Here is a 25072-nt window from a genome sequence, read left to right as displayed (position 1 = left end):
AAAGAGGGATAACATTTATTACTTTCAGTGCTGGTGATATTAAGCACTGTCAAGCACCCCCACCCAGGACTGCACCAAAACATTTTCTCCCTAAGCTCCTTCAGTGGAAAAAGTGTTGCTGAGTGAATTCATTTTTAAAAGTATGCCTGCATATGTATGGGTGTGTTAGGTTCTCTTCTAAGGCTTACATCACTTCACACCCATTTCAACCAATTTCTTTTTTGATGGAGACTGCAAGGCTAGGTATTTGAATTCTCAGCACCCCCTGTAGCTAGGGTGGTCATGGGATCCAATTCTGATCAGTGAATTATAGCTAGAAATGCCTGGTGGTGGAGTGGGTGAGGGGGTTCTTTTCAGGGAAAAAAAAGCCTCATGAGAAGAAAGCTTTGCCCTTTGCCTGTCTCCCTGCTGGAAGCTGGACATGGCTGAGTTAACAGCTGTCTTTCAGCCATAAGGCCAAAGGCACATGTTAAGGATGGTGGGGCACAGCCATGGAGCCTGATTCATCAGCGACATTCCTGAGTTACTGCATCAGCATTGGGTTGCCTATATTTGAACTTCTTGTGGGGAAACATAAGCCTTACACTTGTTTAAGCTGCTGTGATTGGGTTTTCTGTCCCTCAAAGCGGGACGTGTTCCTCATGAATACATTTTGTTTGTGAAATTGCCACTTTTGCTACTGCGGAACCTTGATTGCTCCAAACCTTGCCCACAGGGTTAGATGGTGGCTAGACTCGGCTCTGGTTGTGCCATCTAAACTAGCCTCCTCCAATTCTCGTGCAGTGTAATCAGTATCTAGAGTTGAGAGTTAGTCATTTAGTCTTTAAGAGGAAAACTGGATTAGTAACAGCAGCGACAACAACAAAAACCTCTTGGCTGCACGCAACCCATTGGCAACGTACAGACTTAAAACTGTTTCCGGTGCAGCACACCGCTGTTGGAAAAATACGGAGGTTGGATCAAAGCGGGACTGCCTTTTGGTGCCCTTAACCGAGGGCACTGGACACCAGGTGGCTGGGAAAGAACCTTAAGGTTATGCCGTGATCTGTGAATAAGCAGGACAGGTAGGTCCCTCCTTAGCTTCCATCAGACAAGATTTGGGGTGGTTCTAAACAAAGATTGTGAACAAACGGTAAGGCAGGAAATAAAGAGGCCAGAATGACAGATTGTTTAATAATTTGTTTCTTAACGTTAATTTATTTTTGAAAGAGAGAGAGACACAGAGCTCAAGTGGGGGAGGGGCAGAGAGAGAGGGAGACACAGAATCTGAAACAGGCTCCAGGCTCCGAGCCGTCAGCACAGAGCCCGACGCGGGGCTGGAACTCACGAACTGTGAGATCATGACCTGAGCCGAAGTCGGACGCTTAACTGACTGAGCCACCCAGGCGCCTCAACAGATTGTTTAAATAGCACTTGCAGTGTCAACCAAAAAGTAGTTTTTATGTATGATGTAATATAAAAATGAACAAATTATATTATGCATTGATCTTATCTTCAAGTACTTTCTTATCCATTATATAACTTTGCTACTGTCTTAGTTATCTATAGCTAAATAGCAAATTACTCCCAAAGTTAGGCGTTTAAAACAACAAACATGTATTGTCTCATAGTTTCAGAGTTGGGAGTTTGGGGATAGCTGGCGATTCTAGCTCAGGATCTCATATGAGGTTGAAATCAAAATGTCATCTAAAAGCTACCTGTGGCTGAAGGGTCTGTTTTCAAACTCCTTCCCCCTACTGTAGCCAAGGGTTTGTACTCCTTGCTAATAGCTGTTTGGAGGAATTAGCCCCTCATCTTGTTGACCCTTCCATATGGCTGCTTGAGTATATCATAGCGTGGCACTTGGCTTCTCACAGAATGAGTGATCCAAGGCACAGGGTAAGAAGGGTACCATAATGTCTTTTTTTTTTTTTTTTTAATTTTTTTTTCAAGGTTTATTTATTTTTGGGACAGAGAGAGACAGAGCATGAACGGGGGAGGGGCAGAGAGAGAGGGAGACACAGAATCGGAAACAGGCTCCAGGCTCCGAGCCATCAGCCCAGAGCCCGACGCGGGGCTCGAACTCACGGACCGCGAGATCGTGACCTGGCTGAAGTCGGACGCTTAACCGACTGCGCCACCCATGCGCCCCCATAATGTCTTTTAAGACTTAGTCTCAGAAGTCATACACCATCACTTCCACCTTATTCTATTTACTATAGACAAGTTATTAAATCCAGCTTATACTAAGGATAGGGGCATTACGACCCACCTTTTGAAGAGAGCAATATAGAACAATTTAGGAACATATTTTAAAACCACCAGAGCTACCTAATAATATTACAACGTTATGGATGGAGGAGTTTCCCAATATCCCAAGAGCAATATTATAACTCATTTTGCAGATAGAAAGAATGTAGAGCTCTATTTGTTATAGAAGAAAAATGAAACTTCTTTTTTTAATAGAAGATTTGAAAGAGTGGTTTTAGTTGGTGTTAAAGGAATATTGAATGTTAGTATGAAATCCATATCTTTGTCCCTGGTGAAATGAAATTAAAATCAGAGTAGATTTTCTTATTTTAGTATCCGAAGTCATTCTCTCTCCATCTGTCTATCATCTATCTGTCATCTATCTATCTACCTATCTAATATCATCTATCCATCTATTTATTCCCTCATAAAACAAGGAAAAGAGGTTAAGCAGTTGCCATTTCAACTTTTAGTTTATACAAGGAAAATAAATGCCTGGTTCTAACAAATAAATTTTATGAATGAACTAACTTAAATATATACAGATATTTTCCCATCTTGACCACTTTAAAAGGTTGATAGGAGTTATTTGGGTATTCCTTAGCACAATTCTCATTTTTAAAAGAGTTATACAATACAAAAAATGTCTCATGAGCACATTCTAGTAACTTATACTGGGCCAAACACCAAGCACTAGTTGACATCATTAAAATGTAACACAAACCTGAAAATGTTGGCCTAATCCTCTAAAAATCCACATGCTACACCCAATGGCAAAATAAAATGCAGGCATTCAGTATGAGCTTCAGTCCCTTGAGCTATTTTGTATTTCTACTTGCTTCTCAGTCCTTGGCTAGGTAGGATTTGTGGGACTTCTGCTTAGCTTTGGACCTTATAGTAACCAAACTTGCTTTACCTTTACATGAGTTATAACTTTTGACTTTGGACTTGTTTAAATTCTCTGTGTCTCAGTTTCCTTATGTGTCCAATGGTGATGAGAAAAACTTCTTATGGTTGTTAAAAATATTAAATGAAACAGCATACATATATTATCCCCAGATGTTCAGTGAACATTTGCATCCTCTCCCTAAACTCCTCTTAATCCTACTGTAGGCCCTACCCTCAAATAAAATTTGAAATTCCCTTCTATTCTATTACAAACTCCATCCAATGCCCCTAGCTTAATACCAGGTACATGGGTTTTTCAAGTAGATGTCTACAGTAAGGAGATTACATGGACAAGTATTAAACCTAAAATATCCTGTGCTATGATTCCAGATATTACTCAGCTCCAAATATATATGTGATTTGATTTCACACTCTATCAGATATTCAACAAGGATGCCTATTGTATACCTGATAGTGAAGGGCGTTAGGGGATTAAGGTTTAGATTGCTTCATAAGCCATTTTCTTGGTTCTAACTCTTTCTACCAACTTCTGGGTATGGATCATGTGTTGGGACTAGAGAAAGTGAAGGATAGTAAGTGAATCCACTCTATATGTAATGTGTGTATATATATATATATATATATATATATATATATATATATATATAACACCGGCACACATATATTCACCTTTATATGTATGTATTTGATGAAACATTAATCAATGTATTTTGATAACTTGATTATTATAATTGAGAATATGGATCCTTTCCTCACTATTTTACACCTTTGTGCAGTTTTATTTATTTACTTATGTTAAAGAATGTTAATATCAATCTTGTTTTTCTAATGCTAAAGAGGATAACCTTTAAATGGTGGAGTCTCTTTCATTAGCAAAGACATGTAAAACCCGGGCATCTGGGTGGCTCAGTTGGTTCATGAGTTTGAGCCCCATGTCAGGCTCTGTGCTGGCAGTTCAGCCTGCTTCAGATTCTGTATCTCCCTCTCTCTGCTCCTCTCCCACTCATACACGCACACTCTCTCTCTCAAAAATAAATAAAGATTAAAAAAAAATTTTTTTAAGACATGTAAAACCTACTGCCAAAGAAATAGTAGAAAACTTCTCCCCAAATCATACTATTTTTTCTGTTTCCCTGTAATTTTAATGCAATGAGAATTGTTTTCTACAGTTCTTTATTACATTTGCCACATGGAAGTGTTTTTAGAGAATATAAAAAAGACTTGTTCTTATTGAAAAGCTTTCTGAGTTAAGCATAAAGCGGTACCTTTAAAGAAAGATGAGTCTTTATTGTAAAAAAAAATTCCCCCAAATTTAGGAATTTTTCCTGAGAGAAAGAAAATTTTGTAGTGTTAAAAAGTGTATCTTTGTGTGCCAACTCTCTCTTGTATTAAAATCCTCAGATCATATTAACCACCGTCCTCTCCTTGTTGGCCATTGCTAAACACAAGTTCAGGAAATGGACATGTTTTAAAGGGTATGGAAAATTTCCAGGACACTCATGTACGTCAGCAAGTCCCGTAGTGTTACGGAACTGAATACACTGTAAGCCCTCTTTACAATTTTTTTTTCCAGACTTGCTTTTGGGAACACTGCAAGGTAAATGATACAGATTTATTTGATTATTATTTCCTAAGATGTAATATAACTTGCAGATTCTGTGGCAAATAGCTACTTTCAATAAATCATGTTTCTTGATGTAGGGATGAACATGATAATTTCAAGGCATCTCCTTTCACAGCACGCTCTTCCCAAAGATAATTAAGATGTTAACATCTAAGGTTCTAGAATAGTTTTCTTCTCAACAGTGCTTTTTTTTTTTTTTTTTTTTTTTTGCCTAAGGGATGATAGCTATTCTAGGTAGGAAGAAGTGATGAAAAAGTACTGTTTAAATATTACTTCTATTTCCTGAAAAACTAATGTACTCTGCCCTTGCTGGTTCTCATGCCTTCTAAGTTTTTAATAACTAGTTAAATATCAAACAGCTGTAGGAAAAAAAGAAACCCGAATCATCATGAATACAAAAAGGACTTCCTAGATGAAAACGAAGCTATGCATTTGGGAGGACTATGAAATAACTTAATTAGAAACAGAATCAAGAGAACCCCATCAAGAGATCTGGAGCTACCCCGATGCTCTTAGGCTATTAATTTCACATTTCTTTGCCTCAGTTTCCTCCTTTTGAAAGTAAGGTATTGGACTAGATGAACACAAAGATCTTTTTAAGTTCTAATAATCTGTGATCAATAGTAGCTCATTCCTACTTTTTCCTTGATATTCTTCTCAGGTCTAAGAGTTTATGTAAAGTAACAAAAGAAGATACTTATCTAGTTTAATGTCCCTAAACTTATTACAAGAACAATGAATTCCTGTGATCCAAATCCTCATTTTATAGAAGCACAGAGAAGTGAAGTGGCTTGTTCAAGTTCACATGGCTAGTCACGAAGCAGAACATCACAGCAAAACAGTCACTTTGATGTGGAAATGTTGGGGTTCAGAGCCAACAGCCAAGAAAGAATTCTTGAGATGTCTTCAGTGCAAAAAAGTGGTTTTATCAAAGCATGGGGACAGGACCCATGGGCAGTAAGAGCAGGTGACTGATTATATATCAGTGACTGATACATATTGTGACGGGTGACTGATTATATATTTTTAAGTTGGGAGGGGGTTAGGTATAGCCCAATTCTCTAAGGAATTTTGGAAGCAAGTTTTCCAGGACCTTTAGGAGGATAGCTATTGTTAGGAAAAGGTCATTTATTACTGTTTAGTAAAAACTCTGTCATGAGGCCCTTCAGATGTATGTCAGTGTGCCATACACTTGGTGGATGATTGCTAGCATAGATTTGGGGGGTAGAGATAAAGGAAGTTTCCAAAATAATTTTTATATGTTAAAGTAGACTTACAGGACTCTGGGGCGGTCAGGCTACTGTTAAGCTAAGATTGCCTCTTGCCCTTAGCAAAATGTCCTCATCAAGGCAGCTGAGTTCCTAGAGGAACATCACTCTGACTGTCTCAAGGATTTGTCAATGGGCTGTAAGTTGTAAGGAAATTTAATTTTCTTTTGCCTTTGTTTCCCACATCAGCTTATCTGCAGACCAAGGCTGATTCTATCAAGTCAGGGTTTCCCTGACATTTTTATTTCTTGTAGAGATTATAACTCCTCGATACAAGGGTTGTATTTTTTTCTATGTAATTTCCTATATTCATAGCTCCTTGTATGCTAGGAATCTAGTAGATGTTTAATAAAAATTAATGAATTTGTATACTGGCACTTATATTTCCTACTGTGTACATTTTTGGGGGTCAGTCAAAGAATGTACCTAAAGAGAAATATTCTTATGAATAGTTCTAGAAACTTCTTTGAAATTTCAGAGCAGACGCTATTACGTGGAAAGTAATCTCTGACTTGATGTAATCCAGGCAGCCCCCAGGTAGTCTCAATGTCTTCACATTAAAAGACTGACCCCAACCTGTGGGTAAAGGAGCAAAGAGCAGTCTTGGCTCCCAGACAGAAGTAGGAGAGATGACCATGGAGCTGTAACTTCCTTGTGCTGTGGAGAATAGAGCCCATGTGGCACATTATTCCAAGACCAGAATTGTGAACACCAAAACCTGCCTGAGATGAAGCAGAAGGAGCCAGAAACATGTATTAGAACTTGAGGACGTGATTTGTATTTATACAGTGGGATAAGACTGTTACATAAAGGGCTTTGTTAGACTTGCGGAATTACACCGCTTAGCTGTTCAAATGCCTGTTAATTCTCCAGGCAGGTGCAGTTCCCTTCCCCACTTTACCTTATGCAATCTTTCTCTCCTGTGAGTAACCATCACATTTTATTTGTACTTCTCACATGACACACATTAACCTTTTCTTCCAGATGTATTTTTAGCCAGCTGTTCAGCTCACATCTACTTATTGAGCATATTAGAGACCAGGTTTGAGATGTGCAAAATAACTCTGGAACCCCAAAGAGCTCACCCTTTTCTTGGAGGGGACAGGCACAGAAACAGACTACTGATTTTTAAAATCACTCATACTAAGCAATGACAGACAAATACCTGAATCTCCCAAAGATTATATGCTTAGTAAGTGTGTGTTGAATGAATAAATATTTTATAATTCTTCTAGGAGAGTGTATTCTATTTCCCTAATTCATTCAATTGAATATGCATTCAACTGCCTTTTTTAAAATTGTGCTTGACCTTATTTTAAGTATTGGTCCAGCATTTTATCTTAATTTCTATTATTAAAAAAATAATAAATTTTGTAATTATAATTACATAAGAATACCTAGCATCAACATGGCAATTTTTCCACCAATTATTTTTTCAATCAATATTTGATTTATACAGATGAAATATTTTCTTTTTTTTTTATTTTTTTTAACGTTTATTTATTTTTGAGACAGAGACAGAGCATGAACAGGGAAGGGTCAGAGAGAGAGGGAGACACAGAATCTGAAACAGGCTCCAGGCTCTGAGCTGTCAGCACAGAGCTTGACGCGGGGCTCGAACTCACAAACAGTGAGATCATGACCTGAGCTGAAGTCGGACGCTTAACCGACTGAGCCACCCAGGCGCCCCCAGATGAAATATTCTCAAATTGTCATTTTAGTTAGTTGTAGTTCCAAGAAAGCAGTAAAATAATCCTCTGAAAAGAGACTTGTTTATTTTTGTATGTTTGCATTGATTGATTCTAGTTTATAATTCTTGGTTTTATTACTGTGCATTGAGTTACAAAGTGTTAATTGATCACTGTGACCTTACAAATTATCTTTTTAGAGTATGTTTTAAGTCGTAAATAGACAGTAGTCACTTTTATATAGAAGTGAATGCACATATAGCTTCGAGGTTTTAATAATCTCACCATTTAAAACCAATTCCTTTTGTTTTTACCATGAAGATAACTTTCCTCATTTTTACCCAGTCCCTAGGTATCTTTTTTTTCAAGTGGCTAGAAATAAATTCACAGTAAAAACACTGGGTACTTTCTGCTTGGCAGAAATAGATTTGATTATAAAACCTGTATTCTAGGGGTATCTGGGTGGTTCAGCCGGTTGAGCGTCCAGCTTCGGCTCAGGTCATGATCTCAAAGTTTGTGAGTTTGAGCCCCACATCAGGCTCTGTGCTGACAGCTCAGATCCTGGAGCGGGCTTCAGATTCTGTGTCTCCCACTCTCTGCCCCTCCCCCTCTTGCGCTCTGTCTGTGTCTCAGAACATTAAAAACAAAAACAAAAACAAAAAAACCCTGCATTCTAAATATGTTTTTTTTAAATATAGCATTTCTCTAAATTATAGGAGTAATATGTCTTTATTCTAGAAAAATTGGGAAATGCAAACTATTTAAAGAAGGAAAAGAAAGTCACTTAGAGTGGTGTTTATACTTTCTGTGCAAATGTACGTACTGACTTTTTACTTAATAGTGTATTGTGACCATTGAAAAATCATTTCTAAAACCCTAAAATTGGCAAATCTTTGGTAACTAAGTGAAGAGTCAGAAGACTAGGGAGCTGAGAACAATTGTCAAAGCAAAATATATGAAACTATCTGAGGTTTCATTTCAGTGTTCACTATAGCCTTCCTTTAAAATAAGCCAAGATAATTAATTTTAAAAGATCTCTGTTTCCCATGTTGAAGAAATTATATGAAATAGACGTCAAGTGATCAGACTTTTTCTATTTGAATACTTGTTAAAAAGGTCATGAGAGAGGAACAATTCTTTTTTTAAATCAGAAGAACAAAAAAAAAAGAACAAAGGGAAATTATTTTACTTCATGCAAAGTCTATCATTACTTTCCAGCTTCCTTTTCTTTTTTTTTTTTTTTCAACATTTATTTATTTTTGTGACAGAGAGAGACAGAGCACGAACGGGCGAGGGGCAGAGAGAGAGGGAGACACAGAATCGGAAACAGGCTCCAGGCTCTGAGCCATCAGCCCAGAGCCCGACGCGGGGCTCGAACTCACGGACCGCGAGATCGTGACCTGGCTGAAGTCGGACGCTTAACCGACTGCGCCACCCAGGCGCCCCTCCAGCTTCCTTTTCAATTCAGACAGGTGGTCTGGATTTATTTAGTTTCCATAAGCCTAAATTTCTTCTGTGTAAAAGAAGGGATCCTATTGGAAAAAACAATTAAATTCCCCTGTAGTGAAATATGTATGTTAAGTAAGATGTGTGTGTGTGTGTGTGTGTTTGAGGTGTTTAATACATTTACATATTTATATCTGTATATAAATATGTAATACATAAATAAGATAAAAATAATAATGATGTATTTATATACACATGAAACAGGAGGTATATATATAAAAAAGAATAGGCCTATAAATCTAAGAGTGTCTGCCTGATACTTATCCTCCATTGAAGAGTCATATTTAATTTATAAATCAAAACCTTGGGTTTGGTTGGTCTTAATTTGGCTTTAAATCCTAGATAACTAGTAATTATGTTAGCTTCTAAAAATCTTGTGAGAAAGGACATTGGATTAAAAGTCATAATATTTGATTCTCATCCTAGCTCTATTATTAATGAATTATCTTTCTCTGGATAAGCCACTTAGCTTCTCTGGTTTTTCTCATTTTTTAAAATGCTGGTAGACTAGATGTCCAATAAGTTCCATCCTAGTTCATAAAATATGGTTGTAAGACTAATCCAGTTCAATAATTCATTGATGCTATTTTCTAAAAATTATTCTATCATCCTAATAGTCAAGCAAAGTGTCAGAATGAGGTGTATTTAATCTAACACTTCTAACCAAATTTTTACATTATTTAAGGAATATGAACAAAATTAATTAAAGTATATACAGGGGCGCCTGGGTGGCTCGGTCGGTTGGGCGTCCGACTTCGGCTCGGGTCGCGATCTCGCGGTCTGTGGGTTCGAGCCCTGCGTCGGGCTCTGTGCTGATGGCTCGGAGCCTGGGGCCTGCTTCCGATTCTGTGTCTCCCTCTCTCTCTGCCCCTCCCCTGTTCATGATCTGTCTCTCTCTGTCTCAAAAATAAATAAACGTTAAAAATTTTTTTTTTAAATAAAGTATATACATACTTATATATGAAAGATACAGAATATACATAGCAAAACATACATATGGGAAATATTATCATTTTATTGGAGAAAATTTAAAAGTCAACTAAATACACTAATTTTCTTATCTCTTCTCATTTTCAACTTCCAATGCTGTTCTTTGCATCATTACATTTTAAAGAAATATATTTTACCAAATCAGGTCTTCATCCGTTTATTCATTCATTCATTTCATATCATTACTTCAACTAATTCATAGAGAGTACCAACTATCAACAATGTTATAGGTATTAAGGATACTGCATGGTACCTATATGGAAGGTTATGGCTCCTGTCTTCTTCCTTCAGTTTAGAGTCTATGGGGAGGAAAGACATTTAACCAATGATGACAAAAATATAAATCTGAAACTGTGGTGAAAGCCAAGAAGGTAAAAGAATGGGGACCTAATTTGGGCTTGGGAGTCAGGAAAGATCTCTCTGAAAAAATGGCATTTATGGGGCGCCTGGGTGGCGCAGTCGGTTAAGCGTCCGACTTCAGCCAGGTCACGATCTCACGGTCTGTGAGTTCGAGCCCCGCGTCAGGCTCTGGGCTGATGGCTCAGAGCCTGGAGCCTGTTTCCGATTCTGTGTCTCCCTCTCTCTCTGCCCCTCCCCCGTTCATGCTCTGTCTCTCTCTGTCCCAAAAATAAATAAACGTTTGGAAAAAAAAAAATTAAAAAAAAAAATGGCATTTAGTATGAAGTTTCTGGGGTGAGTAGGAATTAACTAATCCAGGAGAAATAGAATAAGCATTCCAGGCAGAGGGAGCAGCATACATAAAAACACTGAGAAAAAAAGAGCTCTGGAGATTGGGAACTTAAATATATTTACCTTGTGAGTGTGAAGGGAGCCTGGAAACACAGGTCATACAGACCGAGTCAAGTATTTTGGATTGTATTTAAAGAACACCAGGAAATTTGGAGTAATTTAAGCAAGATGGTAATATCATCAGATTTATATCTTTCAAGGAGAACTCTAACATTTTATTGGGCATCAACTGGAGGAAGGCAAAAGAAAAAGAAAACCAATTAGAGATTTGCAGTTGGGTGGTAACAATGGAAATGGTGAAAAAGAAACAGATTCAAGATACATTTAAAGAACAGACCAAACTCAGTAATGGAACAGACCAAAGTTAGTAATGAAATAAATATAAGTCGACAAAGGAGAGTAAGTGGCAAAGGTGATAATCTTATTTACGGAATGTGCAATACGGCGGAGGAAGATGGGATTCACTGAGTGGAAGAATACCAGATGAGAATCATGTTTGGGGGCTAGAGGTCAGTCTTGATAGGGCTTATAAATCATTTTAGAGAGACGGTTGAGTATGTGAGTCTGAAGCTCTGAAGGAAGCTCTGAAGAAATAAATCGGGAATCATCAGCATTTAAGTGGCATTAAGTGTGTGTGTGTGTGTGTGTGTGTGTGTGTGTGTGTGTAAAACGAATGATGAATGATGGTGATATAAGACAAGGGCCCAGAGCTAGTTGTAAAGGATTTAAGCATTTAATTTTGAGAGAAAGGAATTGTCAGCATGTAGGGGTTAGAGAAAGAATGGCCAAAAAATTTGGTGAAAGGAAAACCAGAGAACATGGTGTCCCAGAAACCAAGAAAATAAGTGTTTCTTGAAGGTCGTCACGGTCAGTATTGCTGGATACCAAGCAGTAATGGAGTTTGGGAATGGTTCATTGGAAAACAAAGGCAATCTAAATGGAATATCAGAAACACAAGCCGATTGCTGAGTACATGAGGTGATTTGAAGGGATGAGAAATGAAAGGAATTAGGGGAAGTAAACATAGTTGACTTTTCTGAGAAGTATGCATGGGAAAGGGGGCAGAAAGGGTGGTAAATAAAATATGGTAAATTAACGATGGATCAGATCAGAGCATATTGGAATGCTTTTGGGAAAAGTCCTTTAAAAAGTAAGATGATCACAAAGAAGGATCAGTAAAGAGGCAAGACGAATAAAAATGTAAACCAAATGTGTCACTTGCCTGATTAGAACAAAATACATGCTCTTCAACTGTTCTACAAAGGCCTCCCTGAGAGCCCCTCATTAAGTCTCTCGCTCATCTTATGACCCTCTTCCCTCCTTTCTCTTCCTTGGGGCAAATGCTAAGAATTCTTCCCGGAATTTCAGCTGTAGAACCCCTGCACATGTCTTATCCTCACAGGAATTCTCTTCCCTCTGCTCTTTGCCTAGCTGACCCTTCTCTGTTATTTAAATCATAGTCCTGGAAATGTCCTCCCTGACTGTCCGTGGAGCTCAAAACTGTCTCCAAATCTTCACATCTGAACTGAGGTTCAGGCCTCAGTTTTAGTGAACATCCTCCATCAACCAATGTAAATTAGTAACTGTCCTCCCATCTACACTCAGTCATGCTGTTCTTAGCATAGCCTATGGCACATTTTCTTGTTTATGTACTTGTTTATTTGTTTATGGTATGTCATTTCTCTCTAGAATGTAGACTGTATGAAAGCAGGGGTCTCATTTCACGTACTCAATGCCACATCCCCAGAATGCATGATAATGTTGGCATATCGTAGATGCTCAATAAACTTTCGCTGATTGGTTGAATGGTAAGTTCAATTTAAAAGTCAGTCTTCTTAGAAAACATCTAGGAATTAAAAGGCACATTATGGGGTGCCTGGGTGGCTCAGTCAGTTAAGCATTCAACTTTGGCTCAGGTCACGATCTCATGGTTCATGAGTTCAAGCCCCGCATTGGGCTCTGTGCTGACAGCTCAGAGCCTGGAGCCTGCTTCAGATTCTGTGTCTCCCTCTCTTTCTGCCCCTCCCCTGCTCACACTCTGTCTCTCTCTGTCTCAAAAATAAATAAACCTTTAAAAAATAGAATAAAAGGCACATTATTGTAATTTTAATCAAATTTAGCACAAATTTATAAGTAATAGATTAGGAGACTACAGTGAATAACAATTTTGAAAATATTCTAAAGGATTTCTTTTTAATAGATAATCTTAATGATTCTATATCTCTTATCATAATTTTTATTCTAAGTTTCATCACTCAGGTATGTACTACCTAATAGCAAGAGAAAGCTTTTTGGAAGTAGTTTGCTATTAGAAAGTAGCCAGTCTAGTGTAAAAAATTTACTGTGGATAATCCATTTGGTAGATAAAACATATGTATGAACTCAAAAGTGTATTTACATTTAGCAAACATTTATCAGGCCATGTACTATACTAGACATATGTAATTGAAAAATGAATAAAATGCAATAGACTGATCTCTATTAACTCAAAGCTCCATGAGTGATTAAAGATACGAAAGTTAACAAGACTCTGCTTTAAAAAGGCTATAACACAGTTTGAACAAAATAATGAGAGGTCAGTTTGTTTTAACACCTCTGGGCCATGAGATCTCACTTATATGAATTTAGACACTATACAAATGCTTCTCTTCCTCCTAGGGGCAAATCATTAATATGGAATTCAGTTACCCTGGTATGTAACACCTTTCCCCATATCAAGTGAAAGTCATTTTCACAAAGAAGGGGGAGGGAAAAGGCCATTTTTGATGCCAGTGTTTCAGTGGAGCAATTAAGCATTGGCTGGAATAGGAAGAGGTTGCTATAACAAAAGAAGTACAACAAAGAAAATTGTGTTCAGTGGTTGTGCAATGTCAGCTTATTATTTCTGGAAGAGCCTAAAGATTAGAAAATGACTCTTCTTGAGTTACAGGGCCTGTAAAACTGAGTAACTCAGAAAATACTGGAGGAACACAGGAGAATATGATACAAAAGTAAACAGCAATAGAAATTGTGTTGAGCTGAGCATGACCTTTGGAAGAGAGGGAAGATTCTGCATATCAAGAAAATCTCATCCCAGGTCTCTCTGAAAGATTAAAATGATTTCAATATTTCCCCATTTATTTAACGCAAACAGGTATGGCTTGCTCTGACAAAACGTCACATTTCCTACTTAGGTGCCATTATGCAGAGACAGAGCATCAAGTTTATATTGGCTGCTCAAAGTCATTCTTAAAGACCAAGAACAAGTGCTGAATCTAATGACTGGAAATGTTTGGATGCCAGAGAGCCTTTTCTTGCAAACATTTCTTTGGGCTTATAGTCTCTCTCAGAGGATGGGAAAGCACTATTATAAATATTTTTCATTCAAACATTAATGAGGAAGCAAAGTCATTCACCTTTTGCGAACTGCAGTATCTGTTTAGATGTCATTTATCAGCCGTTCAATGGAAAAGATAGGCAAAAGCAGAGAGAAATATTTCTGAGTCCAGCGATTTCTGGATGAGAAAGAAGTATTCCTCTATGTAATACTTCATATCTAATTAACATCACAGAATACAACTATTTTACCAATTAGTATTAAATTTAACATATAAAATATCAGCTTCCAAAATATTGTGAAATTGTTAAGAGTAGGTTATCCTAAATATAATAAGTAAAAGCAGTATAAATACAAATTTGCCAACATTAAACTCGTGGGAAGCGTTTCTGTACCTCCCGAAGAAATTTTGAGTCATAAGCGTTACTAATTATTTTATCCATATTTTTTGCTATAATAAACCAGTGACACTTATATACTACAGTATAGAACAATATGGCTGTCTTTTTCTTCCTCAGTGTGTATCTAAAAAGCAAGAAGCAATATTCAAAGAAAAGTATATTATTTGAAAACATTTCATGCTTGAAATAAAATGCTGGTTTACCAGAAATTTCCAAAAGAAAAAAATGAAGAAAAATGAAGAAAATTTAAATTCTGTTTTTGTTTTTTTGTGCATACCATCAGTCTGTTCCAACAACTTGCAAGTAGCAACTTTAAACCTCTTATTCCTTCTTTGTTACCCTGCAAAGACCTTGCGTCTTTCCACTATTTCACACTGAGCACAAGCACATAGATGGCACCAGATTCAATCCATTTTGTTGCATTTTGAAGTTAAAAAAGAAGGTTAAAAAAATGCCCTACTTTAGTATGACTGGCTGGTTGTAATATATTTTACAAGTTTGAAACCAAAAAATTGTCTGCTTTCAAGTTATTGCTTAAAATTGTCTCAGGCTACAGGTTTTGAGGTCACATTATTAATTTTCTCATATTTATGATCTCGACACATTTTAAATTTAACCTTTTGTGAAGAATAATTTGTCCCTACCTTGAGCTGTGTTTGTGCTAGGCTGTAGGATCAGGCGGTGACCCAGCGGAATCAATGGGGACGTTAAAGAGACTACAGAAACTGGTTTGGACCAAGAAAACCAGGGTGCCGAGTCTGAATGAGATAAAACCCACATTAATAAACCTTGGTAAGTAAGAAGTCAAAAAGCTGCCAAAAATTCTTTGAGAAAGAATTTGAGTAGCATATATAAAATGAAGACCATTTTGATAAGGTCTTAAAATAACCATTAAATCTTCAGGGTTTTTAAATTAGAAATTTATTTGTGAAACAGATATCCTTACCCTATTCCTGAATTTTGCTTTATATACCATATCTCCTTCCCTTCAAGACAAGACTCGGGGATAGCGTGGGAGAACGAGATAATAAGGGTCCTAATTGTTCATTATTCCCATTCTTTGGCCACGGGAAACAGTATTTTTCAATTTTTATGTGAGTGCAGCAAAATGGCATGTCATGACATGCAACTTTGAAGTTCATTTATTTATTCACAATTACATGCTATTAATCATAATCTTTGGTTTACATCAATGAAACATTTGCACTGAAAGAGATTCTGTGACATGGTATAATTTCCATACATGGGTCACATGTATTTCTATTTTCTGTAATTGTTTTATATATTCCTAGAAATTTCATCAGACCCTTCACCACATGTAAAAATATAGGTCTCACTAATCAACTCCATAGTATTAAAGATATACTTTCTTTTTGTTGTTCTCTCAGTCTTGTTCTTCCTTTTCCAAAGTATTTCACTATGAGAAACACTTTATGCATAAATCTATTTATAGACTGATATCAGAAAAAAATTAGAATACCAGTGGTATTTCAGCCCATGTCCACTGAGATTTCATTTTTTATTTACGTACAGGGAATAATTCATTTACTTTCTTATTATGCTCTCTATACACATTATTTCCAAAAATCAAAAAAAAAAACAAAAAAAAAACTTAAGAATACAAGCACACCAGGACACCTGGGTGGCTCAGTTGGTTAAGCATCCAATCCCTGATTTTGGCTCAGGTCATGATCTCATGGTTTGTGCGATCAAGCCCCATGTTGGACTCCACACTGACAGCACAGAGTCTGCTTGGGATTCTCTCTATCCTTCTCTGTCTCTGACCCTCCCCTCGCTCTCTCTCAAAATAAATAAATAAACATTAAAAAAAGAATGCAAGCAGACCATACCATGTTTCTATGATATGGGGAATTTTTTAGTTTGTAATTTTTCTAAAATATCTTTTAGTATACTATTTGCATGTGGCTTTCAGTCAGTGTAGCCAGACTATATATAATCGTTACATACAGCTTCAAAATCTTCTAGGTCAATCTGTTCTTACAAAATAAATCATTTACTATACAAAGGATTACTCTTTAAAGAATTGCAATTTAAATTATTTTGTGAAGGTAAATGAATTCCTGGTTTGTCCTGTGATGTTCATTCATTTCTACTATATCAAAGGAAGTATAAAATCCATATTATATTCTTAACTGATTTTTCTTTGTAATTCAGAAGATGAAGATGAAACTTTAATTTCCTGTATGAAATTAACCAAATCCCAAGAAAAGAAAATTAGTAATGTTAGCACAAGGGGAAAGGAAGAAATGGAGAGGAGATTGGATTCTATTTCTGCATCACTGGTTAGATCCAGCATTTCCACTGGAGGCAATATGGCAGAAATGTTATCACACAATGAAGGTGAAGTTCAGATGTGGAACAGCTGGAAGCTTTTTCCAGAAACCCCTCTCTGGACATGTGTTGATTTTCAAATTGCCCAAGTTGGACCCTGGAATGACTGTTCGCGCTGCACACACCACCCACGACTTAAGTCTTCTTGTACAGATATGGATCTCCCATATTCTTGGGTAAGTTTGTAAACTGAGGAAATGCACTGTCTCATCTCGATGTTTGTACGAGCAAGAAAGAAACAGATAATAAAAGTGCTAATCAGTCAACTGTATCAGTGTCAGGAAAAGTTACCAAAACTAGAGTTGTCTTTCCAGAAAGCATTGCAGCTCTTGTGACTTTTGCTATCACGTTACTATAGTCTGTATATTCCTTGTGTTCAAATAAACTACTGCACGATATTTTTAAGATAATTTTTTTTAGTTGAAAGAAAACTTTGGATGTTGATTCAGCTCAAGAAGGTGTGGATTGAATTGTCTAAATCACTGCTGTGGTCATGAAGTTTCTGTGACAAATAATAGCTAATTTAAATGAGCATTTTCTATGTGCCTGCCATTCCCCTAAGCACTTCATTCTTTTATTTAAATCTCACAACAATCCTGTAAGGTAGGGAATGCTATTTTAATGCTAATTCCCCCATTTTATAATTGAGACAAATGAGACACAAAACGATAGCAATAGGTACAGTGTCACAGAGCCAACAAAAGTGGAACCAAGATCAATCATACACTGAGGATCCTGCTTTTAGCTAATAGTGTTTCCCATCTACTGAACTAGGCCCTAAGGCTATATGGTACAAGAGAAAGAGTGTGGACTCTGGAGTTACAGAAATTTGGGTTTGGATCCAAGCTCTTCTATTTGTTTAGCTTAGGCAAAATATTAAAACATGTTCATCTTAATTGTATCAACTGTAAAATGGAAATAGTAATATTAAATTCATGAGGTAATTAGGAAACTGAAATTAAATAGTACAAATATTCTAGCACTTAAGAGCAATTTTTTTTTCACCTTGGTTATAAGTTACTAAAGGCACATGTTATATACCTTTATTTCTCTACAGTTCATGGTCATTTGAGCTTGTAGGGAGTGAATGGAACAACTTTGTGAATGCAGGAACCCTACTCTACACCACTTGGCTTTAAGAATCAGTCTCTCATTAGAGGCTATATTTCATGGTGCATTAGCGCTCTCTGAAGAGGCTTGGAGTCTTTTTCCTCTTTTAAGATTTGTGTATTAAGTTAGGTCTTTGCAGACTAGTGCTAAAGTAATCTGTGTTCAAAGTACCACATTAAATATTACAGGTGTCTAATAGCAGACTCAGAACTGATAAAACTGTCCAACATCAATTATTTTTAGGAATGTCTCTCCCAATTCCTTAGTCTTCATCTTCTCCTGTGGGGCTTCTGGGCTTTGCAAGCTTCCTCCCGGAGCACTTTCTCGGAGAGCAGCTGATACTATAATTAGGATCTACTTCTGAAGACTCCCCCTGACAGCTTTAGAATCAGGATCAAGAATAAGGACTACTCGGCAAGTAGCAAAGCTGGTGTATAAAAATCTAAATTCAAATATTCAGAGCTTCTTTCAAGAATAACATCTGGATTCCTTAACTTGGCGTTTCTGGATTTTAGCAGTCTGACCTCAGTCTAACTTCTCAACTTGATCTAAAGCTTCCTTATGGAAAACTTGTGCTGGACTGCCAAACTGAATGATCTGCTTCTTCCTAATGACTGTCTCGCTCTTTCCTGCCTCTTTATCTTCGTGTTTACATATCAGCCTCTGCCTAGCGTGCTATTCTTGCCGTTAACCATTACCCTATCCCTCAGATTACTTTGTCCTTTAGAAACGCTACCTGGGTCGTGCCAGATAAAAATAATTGCTTCTTCCTTTGAACTTTTTAGGGAACTTAAAGGCATTTTTCTTTCATTATATATTTTTAAAACACATATTGGCATCACTTGTATCAGTTCACAATATTAGACACTAAGGAATACAGAGCCAAACAATACATACACTGCCCCTGTCTTCATGGACCTTACTGAGTACTACTCTATGGTAGAATTAGTTGGGCATCTGTTTATTTCCTATAAATACTTGTCTTTGTATGCTCTCTAATCCCTAGAGTATTATGGGAACTCAATAAATACTTGAGTAGCATTTCCTCACTAAATAAATGGAGTTTTAGAAACCAACAGACTTTATTTCCATAGATCTACATGGAACATTTATCCTTATTCTTTTAACTATTCTCATATTAATCCAATCTATATAAACTCAGTTATCATGCGTATGTGTTTGTGAATGTGCGTATAGATCTGAGTATATATACATAGTAGCATTTTTCTTTTCTTTTTGGTAGTTTTGTCTATTATAGTTCATACCTAAATGATTAAGTAAACGAGTCTTATCTGCAGAAGGTCAAACATATCTACAGAATACACACAATTTCAGATGATAACATTCAGCATTTGTGACAGGAAAACCTCTTTGGATTTGGAGAAAAGGTTCAAGAACATGTTAGAGTTAAATTGGTTTGGTAAACTTAATGAGACCACTTACACTCAGGGATTTGAAACATAGAATGAAAGGAGTTGGATGAGTGAAAATTATTATTTTTATATTCTACAATATATTCTATAATAATACCAACTGAAAAATACCCAGTTTCATTTTAGCATAGCTGGTATTTTTTTCTGTAGTAATTGCAGGGTTATTACTTGGGTTATACTTTAACTTTCATTCTATAGAAAGTACAGAAGGCAAATAGTGTTGAGGGAAAAGTTTTGCTTCTGAAATGAGTGTTACTTACCATCAATGACAAGTAGTTAGAGGTGACATTTTTGCAATTTTAAAGGGTAAAAGTATGACCATATTAAAAAAAAATATGTACCAACATATACAGATATGCTGGAGCTGAGCCAAACCCCCACATTTCAAGGGAAATAAACCAATCCACAAAGACGCTAGTTTCTCCTTAACTTCAAATATTTCAGCAATAGTAGATTCCAGTTCCTTTGATGCCATTATCAAAGCAGAGTTTTCAGGTGGCCTGAAACTGACTTGTCTTGCAGAAAGTTTTTATTCACCCTAGTCTGATTCTCGACTAAGCCCTGCAGGCTCATACTGTCAAAGCTGGTTCTGATAGAACTGGGTTTAACACCGGTTCTGACATCGCCTGCAGAGTGAGCTTGAGCAAATTCTCTACCCTCTTTAACCCACTAATTCCAGTTCTGTGCATTGCTTTCCAACTCTGCTCATCCCCTTTCTTCTGAGTGAACTTGTGTGTGCTGAAAACACCCATTTGTAAACCAAGATTATTGATGTCTATCATGCAAGGCTGTTGGGGGAGATTAAAGAAAATGGTGCCAGGACTCAGTTGATAGCCGATAATATTTATACCCAAACCAAAGAATCTAGAGGCTTGTGCTAGACTTGGAAAGAAGCAACATTTTATTCAGTTGAGATGCCATAAACAAACTGAAGCCAGACAGGGAAATGTATTATTTGTGAAGGGCTTTTCACAGTAGTCAACAGGAGAGGAACGAGACATACACAGATATTTAACGCGCAGTTTAGTTGTTTGCAAGGTCTGTGGGATCTGGGGCATGGGGAAAGATATGTGATTATGGAATTGATATAAACTGAGAAGGGTAACGCCAGATTTATGAAAGTGTATACTCCACAAGAAAAGTGTGAAGAGAAAAACTACTTAAGGATGCAGAGCTCTTTTTTTCATATCCGAGATGAGTGGTGTAGAGAGGGGGTTTCAGATGGCTTTAAGAAAGGTAATAGTGAAGGTAGCCAAAAATAATATTTGAAGCCAAGTGTTTACAATCAATTTACAAGAAGAGTGATTGAAGGGTACTTACAGCGTAGCTCCGCATGCTAAGAGCTTGAAAAACCTTAACAAAAGAGGGAAGTGAGTCAGAGAATTGGTCGGGAAGAAGAGCAAGAAAGAAAGAAAATTTGTGTGTTGCAGAGGAGGTGAGGCCTTCCTTGAATACAATGTCATGATAATAGCAAACGTATTTTTCAAAATCTGGGATAATTTTTCAGATTTATAAGAGAGATAAATTATTTTTATAATATTAAGAAATGGAAGTAATCTTGACATGAAAAGGGGGAGCAGATATGCATTTCTCCCTTGATATTCCAAAATATTTTATAAAAATAAAATGATATATTTAAAAAGTGATAATAACAGAAGCTCTTTCAGGAAAGAGGAAAGTAAAGGCCTGAAGGAACAGAACAGAGACTCAGAGCACAGGATCATTCAAGTGCAGTGTGGATAGAAAAATAATAGTGAGAATTGCATAAAAATCGAAGAAAAATGAGTAAAGTTTATATACAGAATCTCAGGGTGAGAAAATAAACAGAGTTCCACTTAAAGCATCTTAAGGTACATAAGAAGAAGACGAGAAGAGTAGAGATCTGAGGTCTTCTTGGAGTACTATGAGAACCTGTCAAAACTGTGCCAGAAGAGAAAGTATGGATAGTGGAAAATTTCTTTATGGAACTGTTTCAGCGAGAGGAACAGGATGTCTGCTGATGCTCGCCGAGAAGTAAAGGAACAACATGTCTTACAATTAATCGTTCAAATGGGAAGTAATGTATGCTCTAATTATTGACAAAGGGAAATGATCTTGGGACCCGCAGACCCACTGCTAAGTTGGTATAAGAGGTTTTTTTTTTTTTTTTTTTTTTTTTTTAATTTTTTTTTTCAACGTTTATTTATTTTTGGGACAGAGAGAGACAGAGCATGAACGGGGGAGGGGCAGAGAGAGAGGGAGACACAGAATCGGAAACAGGCTCCAGGCTCTGAGCCATCAGCCCAGAGCCCGACGCGGGGCTCAAACTCACGGACCGCGAGATCGTGAACTGGCTGAAGTCGGATGCTTAACCGACTGCGCCACCCAGGCGCCCCGGTATAAGAGTTTTTATACTGACCAAGAAAACTGATCTGTGAGGAGAAAAGTGACCAGTATATGCTATTTTTGCGTGTCTAATTTCTCTTTTCTCAGCCTTGGCAATCTCTCCCAGTCTCTCTGACCAGAGTCTACTTCCTTCAATCAAAATGACACGTCACTACCAGTTTAATCTACCAGATCAATTTACTTGACTACCTGATTAACGATTCTAAAGCTCAAATCTAATGTTACTGCACCCCTCGCAAACCTTTAAACATCTTCTCAACACCTACAGGATTAAATGCAAACTCATTCACCTAATCTGCCTTAACTAGAACCCCACAAATCTCTTTCACACACATACTCTGCTATCAACAAGGTGATACCACCCTTTTGCCAAAGACTGATTTTTCTCCATCTTCCTAGCTTTATTTATACTGTTTCCCCATTTAGTCCTTCCTTTCTTCTCTACCTATTTGATGAATAGTATGGAAGTTTAGAAGTGTTGATGGATAAGAATCCATGGTGTACACTTTGAAGAAAAAAATACGGATATGGAAAGGAATGAAGATTGGGACGACCAGTAAAAAGAGAGTAAGGAAACACACGGCTTAGGGGGGAAAAAGGCAGCATTAATTTCAGAGATTCTATTATTTTCTTTGTCCGTTAGTGATGTGAGACTCCTACCAAAAAAGTCTCTGTGGTCCCACTGAATAACGCAGGCAAAGAAGACTGCTCACGAATCCACCCAGAGGGAGGCGGACTATGAACAATCTATGCATAATTTCTCATAGTCTCATACCCCTGTGTTCAACTGTGACAACAAAAACCATTTAACTTTTATCTGCTAACATTGGAATTACAGTAGTATGGAAAGAGAATATGATTCAATGAGTAGATTTGGACAATTTTGAAAGGGAAGGCAAAGTAAATAATCTGTACTGAGAAAATCAAAAGGAAAAATAGAAAAATGTGATACCAAAATACCAAAAGATATCTGTATTTACTACACTCTGCACTGAAATTGATGAACCTGAGCATTGAGATTCTAAAAATAATTTTAAAAGCCTAAATAAACAAGAATAAATTAGTTAATTACAAATATTTTACATGACAAATTTTTAACTGTAGCCAATATGATGTTTGGTGGCAGGAGAATTAACATTTACCCAAGAGAAGAATGTGAAAACTAGGAGATGCTATAACAGCTTATTGATTCGTTTTTTCCTTCATTCATCGATTCATTCACTCGTTAGCAAATTCTCGTTAAGTGCCTCGTGAGGCTATGAATGTATGAGCTTAGAAGTGTGTATGTGGGGTAGCCAATCTACTATTTCATATTTATAATGAGAATTTATGGGTTAAAAGGAAAAATTAAAAAGGAACAGAATCACACAATCCTTGGTGTGAAAATACACTAGGATGGAAAACACACTGCAGTAATTGTATATAAAACAATCCAGGAAAAGAACTTGTGAGACATGTAAACAAATTTTCCATTAATAAAAAAAGAGATTATAGAAGAAACAAATCATGAGACATTGTAACAGCACAAAGTATCAGGTTAATGGAAATGTTTTAGGTTGAGTTTGAGGGAAGTAAGTTGTAAGTGTGTATAAAATTTTTGAATGTCTTTTCTAATAAAATTATGTATAACAAAAAAATATTAAATGAGAAAATGTAATTGCTCTGTGTGAAGTAGTATTCTACAAGTCCAGGGTAACCAGAGATATCACTAAGTTAGACTTTTGAGGCAGAACAAGAACAATGAAAACCAGCCTAATTATTTGGGTTGGTGTATGGCTTTTCCCGGTTACACAAACCTCATGCATATCAGTGAGAATAAGAGACATGTGATCTAGTTCTAAAACTGTTACAGAAGCAAAGAATCCTTCTCCTTCATGTATCACCCTAAGGTTTTGCCCCACTTTTCTCTTGGTTTTTGTTTTTGTTTTCACTGTGTGCTTGTTTATCAAATGCATCATTAGGGAGAAAGTTGATTCGTACTCCTCACAAGAAAATCTTTTTAAAGTCATCATAAAATATTTGTCATTTGAAATGGCTCTTGTGATAATGGAAGGGGATCCACGATGGTCAATTATAACTACATTTTGGTTTCCACAAGAAAGTTGAAATTTGTTTCACTGGATCTTCAAATGGAAGGAAGACAAAGAGCATCAATCTGAAGAGAGGATCCAATGATACTCACTGGCCTTGGGAGACCTAAATGTCCTTCTTTTCTTTTTTTTTTAAGTTTACTCATTTATTTTGAAACAGAGAGGAGAGGGAGGGGCTGAGAGAGAGAGAGAGAGAGAGAGAGAGAGAGAGAGAGTATCCCGAGCAGACTTCATGCTGTCAGTGCAGAACCCACTGGGGGGCTTGATCTCATCAACTGTGAGATCATGACCTGAGCCACAATCGAGAGTCAGATGCTTAACCAACTGAGCCACCCAGGCGCCCCTAAATAACATTCTTAATTAGAGCCTGATTATTTTGCATGGTTCAAAAGAACAAAGAAATCACTAAATCTGGACATCAACCTTTGAGAGTAAAGCCTGACTATTAGAACATTGTATATAATATAATGAGCCTTGGAAAGCACTCTAAATGTTGGTAGATTTTCTTTTGTGGAAGAGAAAGAAGTACTTAACTCAAACTTTTGCTAAGCAAGCTGAAGACCGAAGTCATACTCTGAGTGTGTAGCATGGTGTGTTGGAGGCCATGTTACACATCAAAGGAGCACAGGTTGAAGCCAGGAGAGTCACGTGTGAGTTCAACTCTGTCACTTAATAGAATCACTGTGAGTGAGATTGCTTGATCTCCATCTTTGCTTAATCCCTCATCTTTAGAATGAGGGAGGACTAACAATTATTTTTAAGGTCTTATTTAATTTTATGTTCAATGTTTGGGACTATGAGGACACACCGAGGATGATGAATTCTATATACAGAAAGATTAGTGAGTAGATTTTCTCTCAGGTGTTTAATTTTTTTTTACTTTATTTATTTATTTTTATTTTTTTTTTCAATATATGAAATTTATTGTCAAATTGGTTTCCATACAACACCCAGTGCTCATCCCAAAAGGTGCCCTCCTCAATACCCATCACCCACCCTACCCACCCTCCCACCCCCCCAT

The 25072-nt window shown here is 37.0% G+C and overlaps 1 protein-coding gene across 3 annotated transcripts in view; it reads left to right on the top strand.

Annotated features, from left to right (window-relative positions):
• SAMSN1 (SAM domain, SH3 domain and nuclear localization signals 1) overlaps positions 1-25072 on the top strand; it is a 141818-nt gene that overhangs the window by 40993 nt on the left and 75753 nt on the right. For 2 of the 3 annotated variants that reach the window (XM_086675754.1, XM_025912895.2), the window contains 2 exons: positions 15347-15473; positions 16857-17209. The exons of the other annotated variant lie outside the window; for it this stretch is intronic. In XM_086675754.1, coding sequence (XP_086531880.1) covers positions 15347-15473; positions 16857-17209 — 480 coding nt within the window. The remainder of the gene's footprint in view (positions 1-15346; positions 15474-16856; positions 17210-25072) is intronic. 3 annotated transcript variants of the gene reach the window in all.

This window comes from Puma concolor, chromosome C2 (assembly GCF_028749965.1).
Source record: "Puma concolor isolate L17-30 chromosome C2, mPumCon1.1.hap2, whole genome shotgun sequence".
NCBI classification, from domain to species: domain Eukaryota; kingdom Metazoa; phylum Chordata; class Mammalia; order Carnivora; family Felidae; genus Puma; species Puma concolor.
Note: the sequence above shows the minus strand (reverse complement) of the source record. Positions and strands in the feature narration are given on the sequence as shown.